This window comes from Hibiscus syriacus, unplaced genomic scaffold (assembly GCF_006381635.1).
Source record: "Hibiscus syriacus cultivar Baekdansim isolate YM2019G1 unplaced genomic scaffold, ASM638163v2 tig00116979_pilon, whole genome shotgun sequence".
NCBI classification, from domain to species: Eukaryota; Viridiplantae; Streptophyta; class Magnoliopsida; order Malvales; family Malvaceae; genus Hibiscus; species Hibiscus syriacus.
In genome coordinates this window covers 70,850-89,629 of record NW_024063502.1, presented here as the reverse complement: position 1 = coordinate 89,629, position 18,780 = coordinate 70,850, and the positions used below count along the sequence as shown (strand labels likewise).

The following is an 18,780-nucleotide window of genomic DNA, read 5'->3' as shown; positions in this document are numbered from 1 at the left end:
TGGATTAAGATTTTGAATGTACTTTATCAGATGAATGTTTATCTTTCCTTATTGGTGCATGAAATCATCATGCGACCTGTTTCGACTGTTGGTTCATTGCATTAGGAGTTATATTTCAAGTTCTTTCTTGAAGATTCTGAAACCGACATATAAATTAGTGAAGGTCTTTTGCTATTAAGGTGATTCAAGCTCTTAAGAGGATAGATTTATTATGTCTTCAAATAGTCTTGAAAAATATGCATTTCTTATAGGTGGATCTTGTGAGTGGATTGTGGGAGGAGAGCCATCTTTTTGGTAGTTTTGAATCGTTAAAGCAACAGTCTTATACTAATTAGGCTTGGGCTTGATGTTTGAAAGGGATGTGGTCACTACTACTTATAAAACAATTAATGACTAAATTCCAGCGAGGAAGAAAACTTTTTTGCCACATGGTTATGAACACTATTTATTATTGAAGTGGTAGTTATTACATGTAATATGGTGGTTTTGAAGTGTTCCTACTTCCTACTGAACGATAATTTATATATTATTTTATCCTTATTGGTGAAGCTTTTACTACGCACTCTTTAACTACTTGAAATAGTAAACAATGTATATAATATTTGTCTGTTGAAGATCGACTTAATAATTTGTCAACTTCTTTCCTTGTACTTAAATGTATTTATATAAATTTTGAAGGAGGTTTCTTCAGCAAGATTTTGATACAACGCTTGCCTTCTGTAATCATGAGAGGAAACATAGAACAGAGGTATGTCTTCCTTGCATTTTTAAAAAAAATCTATGCATCTCTATGCATCTCGGTGGATTGAAATGGAATTTCATCCTGGAGGTATTCCTTCCTCAGACTGAAGGGTGTTTGTCCTATTCAAATACTTCTCAAGTTTCATTTATCCTGAAGGAACAGTGGAGTGGATTAATCTCTTGAAGTTTCATGACCGGACAAATTCATCATCTTTTATCTTTGCTCTATTCTCGTTATACGACAATGAGCAAAGAGGGGCAGCTGTAGATGCTTGATTTGTCCGGGTCCCATATATCACTTGCAAATGAAACAATTTTGGGGGGTTTAAAACAGGAAAAACGTGGAGGCCATTTGGATATTTCTTCGAGGTGATAGAAACTGAAAGGAGCAGTTTTTTTTACTGGATGGTCGTTTTAATGAAATAACCACTCATAAACAAAAAAGGAGGATTACATAGAGAAAACAGAGACCATTAGGAGAAGGGGGCAAGAACCATCAGAAAAAAAAAATCAGAAAATAGAAATTAATGGGCTCGGTTCAACAACAAGGGAGGAGGAAATATTTCCAACAATGACAAGAGTTCACGAAGGGCACAACAGGAAGAGAACAAGAATGATAACAGGGGCTTTTACTTTTCATCTGGAATTTTCTGTTTTGAAAACAATGTACTAGGGGTTGGAGCTCCCATTTTCAAACGAAAAGCACTTTTTCCTTTTCTGTTGTGAAGAAGATAACAAAGCAATATAAAGCATTTTCGATTCACCCATTCAAAGGACAGTGAAAACCAAGTAATTTCTTCAGAGGTATTTTTTCTTTTAAAATCGACAGGTCATATCCATTTTTGTTCTTAATAAATATATTGTGCAAAGAGTAGAGAGAAATTACTTACCATCCAGAGAGGGTCTCGACGCCGGAGTTGAAGCCATCGGAGTGGAGAGGCTTGAGCGACCGAGGGTCCTGCTCCAAACAGGGTTGTCTCCTTTAGTTTTATAGAGTATAGAAAACAAAGAGGAGTTTCAACTTAGCTTATTTCTTGTGTTTGAGTCTTCGTTGGAGTAGGTGTTAGGTTTACCGGAGTTGCGCAGAGGTTTTGGTCTCCCTAGGTTGGGGTGGGTGAACGGTTGTGGTTGAGTGAAAGGAGGCCACCACGTATGGTGGCCGGCGAGCTTTGGAGCTCTCGAACGTGCTGTAAGTGAGGGAGAGGGGTGAGAGGTGCTGTTTGAGAAGAAATGGGGGTTTGCGGCTGAAACCTGTAAATGATGAGTAGGGTTTTAATTTTAGTTTAAGTAGGGTTATAGGCAAAGCATAAAACGGCGTCGTTTAGGGGTTAGGAGACCCGTTTCGCGCATGGATTTTTCACGGTACGAGTCATTCACGTTTTATATATTTTCATTTTAGTCTGTAAATCGAGTCTTAAGTTTAATTCGGTCTTTATGTTTGATGCACATTTAATTTTAGTCCTCCTGTCTTGTATTTAATTTCTTGTTAGAATTAGCCTTTGAGGTTGTTGCATTTCATTTTAGCCCCGAGATTCCCTTACTTTGATATTTTATTTGTTTGTACATTTGATATGTTTCCTTTGAAGATTACGTTTAGTCCTGCATACATTTGTGGGTTTATTCAATTTTAGTACATGAAATATGATCTTATTGTCCTATGATTTGATCTTTGTATAATCTATGATTTTAGCCTTAGAGTTTTGTGTTTATTCATTTAAGTCATATGTCGTTTTTTTATATTTGCATGATAACATGTAACATTATGATAATTTAATTATTAATGTAATATGGTCATTGCTTGCGTATATATGCATAATAAGTAATATAGGATAACTTTGTGTCTTGCTTTATTTTATTTAATATGTCGAATAAATTAGTGTTGTGAATATTGGTATTTACCTTCTATTAGGATGCATATAAGTTTTGGCATATTCATATCATTTACTTAATAAATACTATTGCATAATATGTATGATAGCCTCACTTGTATAACTCGACATATTCATAATCGAATTAAGGGTAATACACTTTTAATTTAAAATTGTTTTAAGTGGGCAGTCATAACTGATTTGAGGTCCGCTTTTAATGATTTTAAAATAAAAGTGTATCCCGAAAGTGAAACCAAAATAATTGATTCATCACCTAAAATTTGGGAACGAGAGAAAAAGAAATGTTCGTTTATTTAAATATATCGAGAAAAGGTTGTTATATCTTTAAGATCTGGTCTCGATATTTGTAAATAATCGAATATTCTTTATCTTTCTAAAATGACTTGGTAATTTTAATTTAATTTGCTTGAGTGTTTTTGAACGTTTAAATTTACATTTTTTATGGGATCAAAACTCAAAATAAATTCGAATTTGTAAAGTTCATTGCAAAGACGTTAATTAATCGACTAGGTACCTATTTAGGGCGTTGTGGGGGTGCTAATCCTTCCCCACACGTAATCGACTCCCGAACTCGGATTTTGGTAACGCAGACTTCAATTTGTTGTTTTAATTAAATTAGTTTTCATTTAAAATGACAAAACATTTTTGGGTGCCCAATCACACCCTAAGCAAGGATTGGTGGCGACTCTTGAACCGTATTTTTCGATCGTAAAGGAAATCCAAAATTTTTCGAAACGAGAGGCCTTTTAAATCGCATTGGTTTTTAAATTAAAAGGAGGTAACTTAAAAATTAATTTTTTTAAAATCACCCCTTTTCACCTTTTAAGGGAAAAATCGTTTCGACAAAAACTTTATTGAGATATAGCTCCAAGATGAGTTATCTTATGGTTCGACCGTCATATTCTTCCCAAAAGATGTGAAAACCTCGTGTTATTTTTTAAAATAAGACTTTTAAAATATTTTATAGTAAGATAAAATTATAAAATATCAAAATTTATTGTATTACAATTGTTTCATATAAAATAAAATAAAAATTCATACTTATGAAATCAAATTTTTCTTCACTTGTGCGTATAATAAAAAAAATATTTTTTAGGTTAATAAATTCTTTTTAAAGTGTGGGACCTCTAATTTTTCTTCACTTTTGCGTACAATAAGAAAAAATAAATATTTTTTAGGTTAACAAATTATTATAAAAGTGTGGAACCTCTAATTTTAAAATCCTATGTCACAAGTTACACATGCAAATTTGCTAATTAATTTTAAAATACTATGTCACAAGTTACACTTATGAATGTGCTACTGCTAGTTAATGGGCACGTCGACCACCTTTGTTCATAGAATCAGTCATCTTCCCGAAGGCCAAACAATTACTTCCAATGGCTCAGAAAGAACATAGAAAACTACCTATATATATATATAGCTAAGATGTGTCTCTAATTAATATATTATAAACAATAAAATAAACAAAAGAAAATCACGATTAGAGAGAAGCGTTACTCCCAATAAAAGCCAAGCAAAATCATCATCACTTGCACTTGGGACACCATACAAGAAAAAGGACAGAATGAGGGGCGTCTGTCATCAGCCAAAACCAAATAAAAAATCCAAATTTTCTAATACATCTTCTCTTGTTAAATGGAGCTCAAGAATTTAGTATCTTCTCCGAGGGCTCCTTGAGCGGTGTGTCCGCCCAGATCTGCAGAAGTTTACAGCGTATTATTGTTAGGTCCCATAGTACAGCCCTAATTTTGCATTTACACAAGGAAAGAACCTCAAGACAGTTCCAATTTTCAGGTAATTGAGCTAAGTTTCAAGATTGGCACTTGGCATTTAGGTCGAGTTGTGCTCAGGCAGATCATTTCTAACTTCAGTCATCTTAGACTCGATGGTTCAAATTTGGATTGATTCAATTCCAAGGATCAACATGTTCCATGAATTTAACATGTTCTATTTATATATTTTACGTATCAATGCGAACTCAGCAGCATATTAAGAGTGACAAACCTCATATTTTTTCTTTTGAAGGCTCCAGTACAGGGTCCATTGCTAAAGGCCCAACTGGCATTGATAGTCTGTGTAAGAAGTTCTGCTCCATCCATTGTGGATATGGCATTCTTTTGCTTCTTCAAACGCTTCATACTCGATCAGCGCATATCCCTAATTGGAAGCACTGACATGAAATTTTACTTGAACAAAGATACACATTATCAGGAAAATGCTAAACAAAGGCGGGAGTTTGTCAAAGAATAGTCCTTTGTATCATTATCTTCAAACAATAGTCCAATGCTATGAAATAAGCAATGTGAAAGAGTTCCATCACCATAAAGAGAACTTAAAAAGTATACCATTGCAAGAAAAAAAAATCAATGGTCGAAAAGATAACACCAATTGAGTAAGTTAACAACCTTGACAAATCCAGTGCGACGGTCGAGATTTAAATGCAAATTCTTGATCTCTCCAAATTCACCAAATGCATTGTGCAAATCATCCTCTTGTGCTTCCTCATGTGCACCACTGACCAAAACAATCCATCCTTCAATAGCTGCACATTTATTAATGAGAATAAAAAATCTATATTACCATTGAGAAGAAGAGTTCATGTACTTGCACTGTTTTTATCTACAACCTTAAAGATTGCAGGATAGATCTAAGATGGCACGGGTTTTGTTCAGAACTAATTTCGACTAAATTTTTATTCATATAACAAAAATTGAGTCTATGTCGTAATTATCTTGCTTTATAGGCTACAAAAATAATAGTAAAATGCTATAAAATAAACAAAAGGAAAGGGAAAAATAGGGTTGTAGGCACAAAAAAATAGGCTTGTTAGACTAGCTTTCCAAGAGATTTATCATCAAGATCTCCTCCAGCAGCTCAAATGCGAGCTCTCCGGAGACTTCGAGGTTCACGTTTTGTTTCCGAAAACTAACTTTTACGATTCGAAACGATGCATTTTTTAATGCCATTTTTTTTCTGGATACAGAGAGCTATAAGTCTATGGACTCTGGATCCTGCAGATCAAGATGTTGTTTTAGCCAATGAAGCTTTGCCGAAGAGTGTTGTTGATTATAGAGCACTTATCGAAATTACATGTATCAGATCCCCTTAAGATCTCCTGGCAGTGAAACGTGCTTATAAGTTTCGATACAAGCGCTCCCTTGAAGAAGACTCGCTTCTTGCACCGCCGGAAAGTACGTTTTAAGTTAACTGTGATATTTGAACTCGTATTTTCGTAATCATGTAACGGATACTATGTCGAATTCGATTCTGTGTTGTCATATTGCAGCTTCTAGTGGGAATAATTAGTGCATACAGATACGATGGGGATGAGTACGATGAGACATGGCACATTCTGAGGCCACCATTCTCAATCATGAATCCATGGAACGGGATTCCACCAAGAGGAAGTGATCCGAATCGTGAGTACAAGGAGTCAAGCACAACTCAATGCAACATTCAACGTCTACAAAGACATCTATGGTCGTTTCATCACAAAGGTACAATACCCTGATCAAAATCCGCAAAGATTACAGGCTTTATCTGTTGTTTTAACCCCAAACTGTAAGCTATATTATGCATTGATCGATCGGCTTGGTTCCATTTTCGCATTTTTAAAGGCTTTCCTGGGCGGTGACTATTTCTCTACGCAGCATGCTGTAATCCGTTGCATTCAAGACCCTCAAAAGCACTTTGCAAAGGTAGGGCATCGAATTTAACTGTAATTACAGACATGTACAGCACGTAATATGCAGGTGTTTAATGCGTACTGTGATGCAGGTGTTGCGAGCGGCCATTAACACGGCCGGCACGGATGAAGACGTTCTGAGTCGGGAGATCGTCACCCGCTTGGAGAAGGAATTGAAGGAGATAAATGAACTTTATCTGAAGAGAAACAATGTGTCACTTGATGAAGCGGTTGGAAGAGACTGTTCTGGGGACTACAAGGACTTTATTCTCACATTATTAGGGGCAGACCGAAGTTGAAGATGAAGCTCTTACTCTACCAAGGTTTTTGTTTTCTGATCTTAGGTAGACAAATAAATATGTTGTTTTTTAAATCTTGCCGTCTGGGGGCGATTCATAGCCAATCACTAGGAACCACGTGGCCATCTACATATATTATCAAAATTCATTTTGGATAATGTCATATTTTACTTATATTTTAATAAAATGTTCGTGTCTATATTTTAACAGAATGTCTAATGAAATATTTCCTACTTCAAATTGGACTTGTAAATAGCATTGAGAACACATGGACCCTAACCAAGAAATTTAGAGGCCATGCGAACTACGTTTAGCATTAAAATCACGATCCAGCAACAGGGATTACTGGTATCATAAGGATGGGGAATGAAACAATGCCAAGAACTAATGCTAATTGTCTAAAAGCCAAAGATTACAACATATCACAGAAATAATGGATATCAACAATTCCGCACCAATCAAGAAAGCTTACTGTTTCTCACTATGCTTTCCAAATTCAATATCCACTCGGCGTCTACAATTTCCTATTTTCATACCGTTCGCCATTCAAATCAGCCTTAAGACGATGGTTACTAGTTAAAAGATGATAATAATTATGGGAAGTTCGGAACCTGTATGAACTGAGCTTTCCAAAACAAGTGATGGGTCTACCTTCATTCTCAGGCCTTTTCCATATGCAGCAATAAGCAGAGCCTCAGCCCTTCCTTAAAAAGCTCAAAAGAATACAGAACCCGATGAGAATAATCAAGTTAGAAAATGTCAGTAAGAGAAGCTACATAAACACGATACAAGGCCTTGCTTAAATCAAACTTTATCTTCCAATCTCAGGACAAAACTCAATTTACAACCGGAAAGATCATTTACTATGAGTAGCAAATAATGAGGAGCATGTGATCCAAGATGCTCAATTAATGTACAAGAAAGATGTTTGGTGGCAACATATATATATGGCTATCAGTTTTAGTTTCTTCTACAGGCTGTATTCTTTCAGATGTAAAACACTGGGAATGGTCAGTCACCAGATTCTAAGGTCTATGAGGATGAGAAAGTAACTGCACTAACTAACTTTTTCATCTCCACAATTAGCATAGGCGTAAAAGAAAATACGCTGGTTCACAGATCAACATGATTATTTGTCAAGGTTCAAAGATAGCATAGGCACAAAGGGTTTTCTTAGTAGCATCAACCAACAAGTCAATAAGTGACAGGTTTATTCCAGCATGTGATCGCGAACAAGGCAGAGAACAGAGAGAGTCACATAGCTTTAACTATTAAGAGCTTATAAGCAATTTCCTAATAACAAATGAGATTAATGGCTATTTGGAAATAAAGGGGGAAAGAAAATTATGAATATGGACCGTAACTGTTTCCATCATAAAGCAGCTGACAGGAAACTTAGTGGAATGCAAACGGTGATTCTTTACAGTTAAGTATTAAGAAATAACAATAACGAATAGAGATTTAGAAGATCTTTGGAAACCAGAACACCTACCATGATCCTTTTTCCTTTTCAACATATCACTCAATGAGGGAAATAAAGTTGATGCAACTCTCCGACTATCATCCTGTCAAAAACCAGAATGGATAATAAATACTTACAAAAATCATAACTCAGGCTGTGAGGCATCACAATGTCTTAAAGGATCGCTTTGAAAGTTAAGATGATTCCTGCATGCAGTGGTTGAGACTGATACTTACAGAATGAAAAAGTTCAAAAGCTTTGCTTATTTACTTAGACCCAGAGCTACAGCTTCTGGTGCCATAAGCACATGTGACAGTCAAGATGCAATGAATCTCCATCTTACCAATTAAAGGGGAGGACACCATACTGCTTGAAACTTCTTGAAAAAATTGGATTCGTTACAAATATAAAAGATTTATGTAAAATAATGTGATTCTTCTATTCCTTTTCATCATTAATTCAAAGGTTATCGCTTAAGAGCATGGCTGTCATGTGATGGGCCTCAAATTGACAACTTACCTGGTTTTGTGTACTCTTACTGCTAAGCAAAATTCGTAATTGAATTGCAATAACAGAGTTTCTTCTACCTTTCAATAAGTTAAGTTAGTGAAAAGTTTCAGATTAAATTCACTTACAATATCAATCCAATTGGCTTTGCTATATAAATTACTTGTTATTAAAATCTAAATGTACGTATGACTATGGGTATAGAGTGATGCTATAACTTACAAGTATGATATACAATCATCAGTAAGTCATCTACTGTTTCAGTTGCAAATTCCGAAACCGAGAAACTGCTCCACTGACCATTTCACTCATCCCACTGAAGAAAAAGAAAAAGAGAAAGAGAACAAGAAGGGACTAAATGGCTGAAAATGCAATCTGCTTGGCATTTCAATTCAAGGGCAATACACTGCAAGTTAAGAAGAATGGCTCAGCTGATTTCTTTTGCATTCATCTACCAATATTGGTCCATACACAGGCATAACAGCTCTTTCTTTTCCTTTCCATAGCTCTATTATCCACAAGTTTCTTCAATTTTATGCATGCATAAATGAACTATATTTACCTCATTTTTATCGAATAGTATTTGGTCAACAGGCATGAATCAGTGATTAGACAATAACACTACTATACTAACCTTTGTAGAGCCAGCTCCAGTGAGTTCAAACTCTTTCTTCCACAACAACGATGATACTGGAACTACAGAAAACCCTGAGGCAACTAGTATCCCGATCCATAATCCATACCCAAATCCTCCACTCCACCAACCCTAAATTGATAAATAAGAAAATAACAATATCAGCAAGAACTATTAAAACCTTGGATCATCAAACATTTCTTTTCAAACTGACGAGTGTGAGTGCATAAGAACACAGAAGGAAATAAGCTAAAGAAAGTCCCTAAAGGGACCCCAAATAGTTATTAGAAGTTGAGATTTCCACTTGAAGGTCTCAGATTCAGACTTCAGGAATGGAAGGCCGGATTTTTCGGGATGGGAAAGAGCAGCCTGTCCTTTTTGCAGTTCATGGCTATAATATAAGTACCAAATGCAAAATAACTCAGAAAAACATTTAAGGCAACATAATTTGCAAGAGGAAACACCGAATGTATAGATCAGAAATAGATTGCGCCAATATAAAAACATGGAATAACAGATTAGAGTAGCAACAAAGAGAGACAAATAATGGCAGTGATGATGATGACACGAAAACGATGCATATAATCAATGATTGAAATGGTTCAACAGAATTCAATTGTGTGGTGACAAATGCTAACCTGTTTCCCATCTTTAGGAAAGGGGATAGATTGCTCTATATATGCAACAGTGCCTAAGGCAAGGTCAACCAATGCACAAATAAGATAAACAGGAGATGAAAGCAATATCTCAACACAAAGAGAAAGATACAGAGAGAGGAATACCAGTAGGAGCCTCTAAACTTTTAACCAAGTGAACGATTGACCTGGCATCTAAACGTTTTCGAACTCTGTTTCCAACTTGAACAGGCAAGTACGGCGAATCAAATATCTAAATATCGAACAACTAAACATAAGAAAACCCATGTCCAACTTAAACCCCGTTACAGGATTCTCATTACTCAATTATAGTAACTGATACTTGAATTTTATTTTAGCAATAACTTAAATAAGAGAAGAAAATGTTTACCTGAGCGGAGCAACCAGAGGAATCGGTTTTCACGAGGGCCAAGGCCCCGGAGAGGTCAGGATCAATACCAATGACCCAAGTAGAATCCGCATTGGTCGGGGTAGGGTCTTCGGCGGGAGGGCAAGACAAAGAGTCCAACCAATCCGCCTTGAGAGGAGCAGCAGAGAGCTTGAGGTTGTTCCCTGTCGTTGAAGATGAAGATGAAGTGAAGGGTACAAATCTGGAAGAGGAAGAGAAAAGAAGGGTTTATTAAGCTTGAAAGTGAGTGAGTTCATGCGATGAGTCTGAGGAAGAAGCTGAATTTCCATGGATATATATATATATATATATATATGTCTTTCAATTCATTGCCATTCTGATTCTGCTTTTGCTTCAGCTTCAGCTTCAACCCAGGAAATTTTTTTTACGCCAGGGGCTATTCTATATGCTTATCCAACGTCTTCTAATGTCAAAATTCAGTCCACTGCTTGGGGGTTTTCTTCCTGGGGTAATATAACTTTTGGCCCCTGGTTTGGTTTTAATATACAATTTGAACCCTGATATTGGCTTTAAGCGGTAATTTGACCTCTGGCCTTGGTTTTAAACTACAATTTGACCACCTAATTGTTTTTCTTTTACAATTTTGGCCTCTGGCCTTGGTTTTAATATCCTACTTACTTGAATTTCGTATGCATGAACCCTAGGTTTACTATCAATTATTAATTTTGGTTTTTGTTCAATAAAATTTACGATTTCAGAGCTCTACAAGCTCATTCATGCAACTTTGACGTTGAGTGGATCTTCGATTTCCATGAACTTCATTTATACAGCAACAACTTGATCAATTTTGCCCAGGTATTTCTTGTATAGAAGAAACGATGGTGACATTTTTAGTAAGCATATCTAAGCAAAAGGCAGGCTATTCCAGGATCTCTGATGGCCAAAGGCGTTGCCATGTCGGAATCTCCTCGTTGCCAATTTTTCTGATTCCTCCATAAAATCCATCTGCCTCGATGTTCGTTCCGATGGACTGGCGTGAACCTCCACCTTGAGCCGGGGTGTACTGATTGAACTCCAACACCGCGGTGTCTGTTATCACCACCAAGATGTTTGAAACCAGACAACGATTCAAACATCAATAACTACAATGCACTCTTGAACAATGGATGAAAGTGTGTTTTGCTGAGCCCGAAACCGAACACCCGACGGGTGCACCGATATGCACCGGGCAATTCTTGTTTGCTTAAAGTATATTTATCTTCTTATTGCTCTCAGCTTTTTCCAAGTTGAAAATGATCACCAAAAGAGACCCCTTTCCCTTCATCTTTATTTTGATGGAGAAAGGATGGGAAACTAGTGCTATTGTAAGTTGAAAAGGGACAGAAAAATGAATGAAAAATACACAAGTGTAGAACAATCAATGTAGCCCCACATAGCGGAAAGATTCAAAATAAGCAAAACACACAGGGTCCATAGGAGACATTGGGTTCTTCCAGTGTGGTTGGCCATAAATACTCTGCTGATATAGAGGTTATCAACATGCTGGTTGAAATTACGAGCTAACGAAAGCGATCCGCCTTTCGGGACCAACACAACAGCACAAGTCGTGAACCATGTATTGCAGAGAAAATAAGATTCGTGAACACGACCTGCCCTAACTCGGTGTCAGCTATGATAATAGAGTATCATTTGAAAGAATAAAAGATGAGATAAACTTACCACTATTATGGCATCGGCAACAGTTTTTGTTCCCCATCACATGATTTAAGTGACCAACTACACCGTACCACCAACCTGCAACTTATACGGCAACCGTATCAGCTATAAAATCATTATAAAATGATTATGTATTCTTTAAAAGAATTTGGTGGCATACTAACTGCATAAGATGTATGGTAAGAATTGTTATTATAATGAAGAACTAACCATAAGGGAATTCTTTGTTTCTTCTCCATTGAATCTCAATGTTATCTCCAGGGCGTAGCTCATTCAAACAATCAGAAATATGAAGATCGTGTGGAGAAGTGTCGAAAGGCAGTGCTCGCCTGCTTGGAGCCTTTCCCATGGCACATTGTTTTCTATGGTCACAGCCCTCATTCCATGCGGAAGGTACCTAAATATCAAACCGATCTAAGATTAGTTTCCAAGTATCAGGCCTAATTTGATTCTCTATAGAAAATAATTATGTTGATCTCCAATGATTACCTGGCTTGGAAAGTGTCGGTACGGGGATCATAACTAAGTTCGGCATCATAACATGACAACATGAACCCAACATGGCCATTTTACATAAAGGCACGGCATTTAGAATCGAAATAAAATTAGAAAAAGCAGCAGGGAATAGACTGGTTAAATTGGTTTGGCATAGTTGGAGAGTCATAAACAATACCTCACGGTTATAGACCTGAGCAGGGAACCAGAATCTGCAGGTTTCAAGAGCAAGAAACCAGGACATAATCGAATCACCTGGCAATGAACACTGCTTACTACTGTCATCAACCTTTGATTGAATCCTCATCAAACCTTTTGGTTTCCCCTGTTTCAAGTTACTTGAATCCTTTCTTGTTCTTGAAGCAATATGTCATTTCCACTCTCTATAAGCAGCAGGACCAATAATTCTACCCCACTTCTTTCTCATGTGCTTTTCCCAGAAATGGTCTTTAACACACCTACTTCTTAAAGAACTGCAAACACCAGCCATGCTACAAAGAGCAGCAACCTCTCAAGAATGCATTCCAAGACCAAATCTGGTAGCTCCAAAACTGACATGGCACTTTCTTCAACCTCCTCAAAGTTATCAACTTTTGAAATGAAAGACATCTTTTTGGGGGTCATTTTGGCAAGGATTGTGGTAAAATAACCAAAACAAACAAACAAAGAACTCCTTAGCAGACAGCATATATCATTAGTATAATTGTTTTTGGATCATTGATTCAGCATTTCAGCAATTGGCATTTGTAGCAATTGAATGTATAAGCAAACAGATATCCATAATTTTGTTTTTTGCATTTGTAATAACATATAATTTCTAGATGCCTTGGTTCATTCATAATGTCATGTCCTTGGAAACTCCACCTTAAAGAAAACAGAAAACAATTTCAAGGCAGAGCATCATTGAACTTCAACCTATATAAACAACCCTGCACCTCTACAATTTTCACAAAACTGAGCCAAACAACGCCTTAACCATCTCCATTTTTCTGATACACACAATGGGTGTCACCAGTTACAGTGATGAGTACAGCTCCACAATCCCTCCAGCCAGGCTATTCAAAGCCTTGATTGTGGATTCACGCAATCTCATCTCAAAACTCATGCCATTGGATATTAAAAGCATCGAAAATTACCGGTGACGGAGGAGCCGGCAGCATCAGGCATATCAACTTTGCTGAAGGCGAAATAAACTACTAAACTTGCTACCCAATGTCTATATATACACTGATCAAGTATAATTATGCAGGTAGCAAAGTCAAATACATCAAGAATCGGTTGGATGAGCTCGACGACAAGAATTTTTCATTCAAGTATTAGCTTGATTGAAGGTGATGGACTAATGGAGAAGCTTGAAAAAATCACATGTGAGTTTAAATTTGAGAGCACAGCAGATGGTGGGAGCAAAAACAAGATGACAAGCACTTACTACACCAAGGGTGAGTTCGAGCTAAGTAAAGAGGAAGTTGACGGCGGCAAAGAAAAGGCCTTGGCTACGCATAAAGTTGTGGAAGCCTATCTTCTTCAGAATTCAGATGCTTATGCTTAATTAAAGACACCAGCTTTTAGCATGTGTCTGGGTATAATTGTGTTAAACAAGGATTGGAATCCATTGATTGTTACGTATTTTCTTCCTTGAATGTATCTCTAAAACAGGACAAAATAATTGATGAAAATGATTTGGTTGCAGATACAAAGCAGTGGTGTTTCATTTAATAACTGTTTGACTATAAGTTACTAATATATTTTTAAATATTTAATGATTCTATAAATTAATAGAAGGATTTAAAATCAAACGGAATGTTACGTTTTATGTACTATTGTTTTGGGTAAAGTACACAAATGGTCCCCTGACTAAAGGGTACCACTTTATTAAGTCTTTGGACTATAGAAAGTTATAAAATGATCCTCTGACTATAGAGTGTTATTTTGTTGAGTCCATCGACTATTAAAAGTTAAAAAATGGTCACCCAACTATTCATTATATCCAAAACTCGTCATTTTTCGTTAAAAAATTATCGGTTGTCTCAGCTGAACGTTAACATGATGTCTGGGATATGATAGTCGTTTGTGATTCTAGGATTAAACTTTATCATATCACGATCAACAAGTTAACGTTCAGCTCAGAATACTGATTTTTTTAACAAAAAAAAGGACAAGTTTGGAACGTATGAATAGTCGGGTGACCATTTTGTAACTTTTAATAGTCGAGGGACTCAACAAAGCAACACTCTATAGTCGAAGGATCATTTTGTAACTTTTAATAGTCGAATGACTTAATAAAGTAGTATCCTATAGTCATGGGACTATTTGTGTACTTTATCATATTTTTTATAGTATGGGAATTATAAGGTAGTATTAGTGTTTCTTAACTTATTGACAATACACGCCGTGCAAACACGAATATTTGTATTGTTTTTAAAATATTTTTAATTTTATTTTATTGCTATATGTTATTTTCCTAAATAACATAATTGAAAAATAATTTAAACAACCCATTCCTTTTTCTTTCTAATGTTTAACCAAATAAGAAATGCTAAATTTCATTTCCTCCCTTTCATTCATTTTAACCATGGGAACAAAAATTAAATAAATTTTTTAGGGTAAACTACGCATTTAGTACTTAATTATCAGTTTTGATCCATTTTAATACTTAAACTTTCAATTTTTTTCAAAGTCATACCTAATGTTTAGTTTTTGTTTCATTTTACTACCCCTATTAAAAATTTAACGTATTTAGTACCTAAACTATAAATTTTAGTCCGTTCTAGTACCTAAACTTTCAATTTTTTCAAAATTTAACGATAAATTTTAAACGGGTACTAAAATGGAGCAAAAACTAAAGTTTTTAATGACAGTGTACTAAAATGAAACAAAAACTAAACTTCATAAATGATTTTGAAAAAATTGAAATTTAAGTACTAAAATAAATCAAGACTTATAGTTTTTATACTAGATGTGTAATTTACCCCCTTTTTTATGAAAGTTGATACTAATGCATATGATGTTGTTGGTGTTTTATATATGGAAGTCCCCAACATAGAGGGAAAAACGGTTTTCCAATACAAGGGAAACAAACAGAATGTCTAAAAAAACATGTTTTGGAAGGCACCTGTTCGAGGACAATTATTAGACAGGGCTGAACCCTGAAACCTCGCCCCATCAGTCCCTCCAATTTCTACACCAAAATCCAAGCTGGTCAATACTTTCTTTCACCCATCTTCTTCTTCCTCCTCCCTTAAGAAATTTAACCTCAAAATTTCCCATTCTCCCACTGCTTAAGTCTCTTTCCCCATCCCCCCCCCCTTTTCAACTTCATCTCCTCTTTATCTCTCTTCCACGATGGGGAATTTATGCGCTAGTGGCGACTCCGCGAGCAGACCGCCGATCAGGGAGAAGCGACGCCTGATAATGGCACCAACGATCCCAACAGTTCGGCCGATGAGAATGGTCCCGCCAATGCTCCAACTAAAACTTCATCCACTAATGATTCCACCAAGCCTTCTTCGAAACAGAACCCATTGGTACGGTCCTGGGCCGGCCTATGGAAGATATTAAACAAATCTACAACATCGGCAAAGAATTGGGTAGGGGACAGTTTGGGGTAACTCATCTGTGTACACATAAGGTAAGTGGCGAACAATTCGCCTGCAAGACGATCGCCAAGAGGAAGCTTGCTAGCAAGGAGGATATTGAGGATGTTCGAAGGGAGGTTCAGATTATGCACCATTTGACGGGACAATCTAACATCGTTGAGCTCAAGGGAGCTTACGAGGATAAGCAGTCGGTTCATTTGGTCATGGAACTATGCGCCGGAGGAGAACTGTTCGATAGGATCATCGCTAAAGGCCATTACACCGAGCGTGCCGCCGCTTCGTTGCTTCGGACCGTCGTTCAGATTGTGCATACTTGCCATTCTATGGGGGTCATCCATAGGGATCTCAAGCCTGAGAATTTCTTGCTCTTGAACAAGGAAGAGGATTCCCCTCTCAAGGCCACGGATTTTGGTCTATCAGTGTTTTACAAGTCGGGTTGAGTTATTTTTACCCACCCTAATCTGCTTTCTTTTGTTCTCATTCCTTGATGATTTCCTCAGTTTCATTATATTTTGATAGCCCGGTTAGTTGGAACAGGTGAAGAATTCAAAGAAATTGTTGGTAGTGCATATTATATTGCGCCTGAAGTCTTGAAGAGGAAATATGGACCAGAAGCAGATATATGGAGTGTTGGAGTTATGTTGTATATTTTTCTATCTGGTGTTCCTCCCTTCTGGGCTGGTAAGTCACTACTCATTCTCATTTCCTGGTATTGATCACCTCTAGCTCGAAGTTCATAAGATAATTATGTTGATATATAGAATCCGAAAACGGGATATTCAATTCGATATTACGCGGCCACATCGATTTCACGAGCGATCCTGGCCTGCAATTTCACCTCAAGCGAAGGAGCTTGTGAAGAAGATGCTCAACATGGATCCCAAACAGAGGTTAACAGCAGTGCAGGTTCTAAGTAAGTATGGCTCAATGTTGTCGTGTGTGCCTTTAAATTCAGTACATGTAATTGTAAGGTTAATATGGCCATGGCCACTAACAGGTCATCCATGGATCAAAGAGGATGGCGAAGCACCTGATACACCTCTGGACAATGCTGTGATTTCTAGGATCAAACAGTTTAAAGCAATGAACAACTTCAAGAAAGTTGCTTTGAGGGTACTATTAATGGAATCCCATATTTAACCATCTCAATGATTAAACTTTCCGAGAAACTGACATTACAAAATTTTCCTGGAAAAAAAACAATCTAGTACAGGTCATTGCGGGATGTTTATCAGAGGAAGAAATCATGGGGTTGAAGGAGATGTTCAAGGGCATGGATACCGACAACAGCGGGACCATAACACTCGAAGAATTGAAACAAGGCCTTTCTAAACAAGGAACGAAACTCACTGAATATGAAGTTCAACAACTAATGGAGGCCGTAAGTCATTTCCAAAACACCAATTTCATCTTTCCTTTAAAGTGACACATGAGACAAATTCATGGTGTTTTCTTTGAAAAACATATAGGCCGATGCAGACGGGAACGGAACCATAGACTACGAGGAGTTCATCACGGCGACGATGCAGATGAACCGAATGGACCGGGAGGACCATCTGTACCATGCCTTCCAACACTTCGATAAAGACAACAGCGGGTAATGAACATAAAATCTAGTTCCCAAATCTTATAAATCCATTCATTCGACATAAAATCTTACGTTCGTCTATGGTTTTAGATACATCACAACTGAAGAACTAGAGCAAGCTCTACGTGAACATGGAATGGATGATGCAAACCTAAAAGAAATCCTTTCTGAAGTTGACGCTGACAATGTAAATAATATATTTTGTTTCTGAAGTAAATCCAAAGCATAGAATTTACAAGATTTTGACATATTTTTACAGGACGGAAGGATCAACTACGATGAGTTTGTGACCATGATGAGAAAAGGAAACCCTGAAGTACAGAAGCGACGTGAGTTGCAGGTCGATATCGAGATTGAAGAATGAAGATAAAACTTGATTCAAATTCTTGTGACCTCTCAATCAATATCAAGAGAAAAAATGGGAGAGGATGTGATAATATTTAGGACACGGTTAAAAGTTCGATGGGGATTTGACAATTTCTAAATTTTAATTGATTCTCTTTTTGTTATAAAAGTAGTAAGCTTATACGAAAAAGATTAATTTTATTAAGTGTTACGTTTTATTGCAACTGAATGAATCGAATTAAATTTGAATTTGATTAATTGATCGTGTTTATTATTTCTTTCATAATCGTTATTAATAATTTATAGACTTTGTTTATTCTACAATTTAGATATCTTACAACTGTATAGATCTTTTCAGTTTTGATTTTATAAGACGAAAAAATATTAGAAAAATATGACATTATCGGAGGAAATTCTAGGCTAATGTTTTAATTAGATGTGTGTAACTTGTTTGTGAAAAAAATGTCATTAATCATTAAATTAAATATTTTTACTACGATCCCTTTTAATATTAATTAAGTTATTATTTGAAAAATTAAATAAATTATTGTTCATTGTGGATTCAAAAAACATAACATTTTAAATAAGAGATAAGGATGGAGGAAGGGATTAACGTGGGAATGTGCTTTCCAATGATACATAAAATGTGGTAATATATGAACAACTAATTAACTTAATCGTGTCTTAATTAATTACACATATTTCCGCTGAAGTTAAAAGCACAATTAGGGGAAATGTAAGGTTTGCGCATTTTGCAAGAAAAAGAACACCACAACTTTTACTTTTACTTTTTGCTGAAGAAGTTAAAAAAAGGT

The 18,780-nt window shown here is 36.3% G+C and overlaps 1 protein-coding gene and 5 pseudogenes across 1 annotated transcript; 3 read left to right on the top strand and 3 right to left on the bottom strand.

Moving 5' to 3' along the window:
• Positions 1 to 4,229: 4,229 nt before the first annotated feature.
• Positions 4,230 to 5,209, bottom strand: LOC120192766 (annotated as a pseudogene).
• A 76-nt stretch (positions 5,210 to 5,285) lies between these two features.
• LOC120192765 lies at positions 5,286 to 6,617 on the top strand (annotated as a pseudogene).
• Positions 6,618 to 7,085: 468 nt separating this feature from the next.
• On the bottom strand, positions 7,086 to 10,492 carry LOC120192763 (Holliday junction resolvase MOC1, chloroplastic-like; the record flags this gene model as incomplete). The annotated part of the gene is made up of 6 exons (XM_039195483.1): positions 7,086 to 7,321; positions 8,110 to 8,182; positions 9,221 to 9,352; positions 9,859 to 9,911; positions 10,003 to 10,108; positions 10,247 to 10,492. Coding segments are annotated over 6 exons (738 nt in total), but the record flags the coding sequence as incomplete, so codon positions are not given.
• Positions 10,493 to 11,144: 652 nt separating this feature from the next.
• On the bottom strand, positions 11,145 to 13,046 carry LOC120192762 (annotated as a pseudogene).
• Positions 13,047 to 13,423: 377 nt separating this feature from the next.
• Positions 13,424 to 13,985, top strand: LOC120192764 (annotated as a pseudogene).
• Positions 13,986 to 15,566: 1,581 nt separating this feature from the next.
• Positions 15,567 to 18,080, top strand: LOC120192755 (annotated as a pseudogene).
• Positions 18,081 to 18,780: the final 700 nt, after the last annotated feature.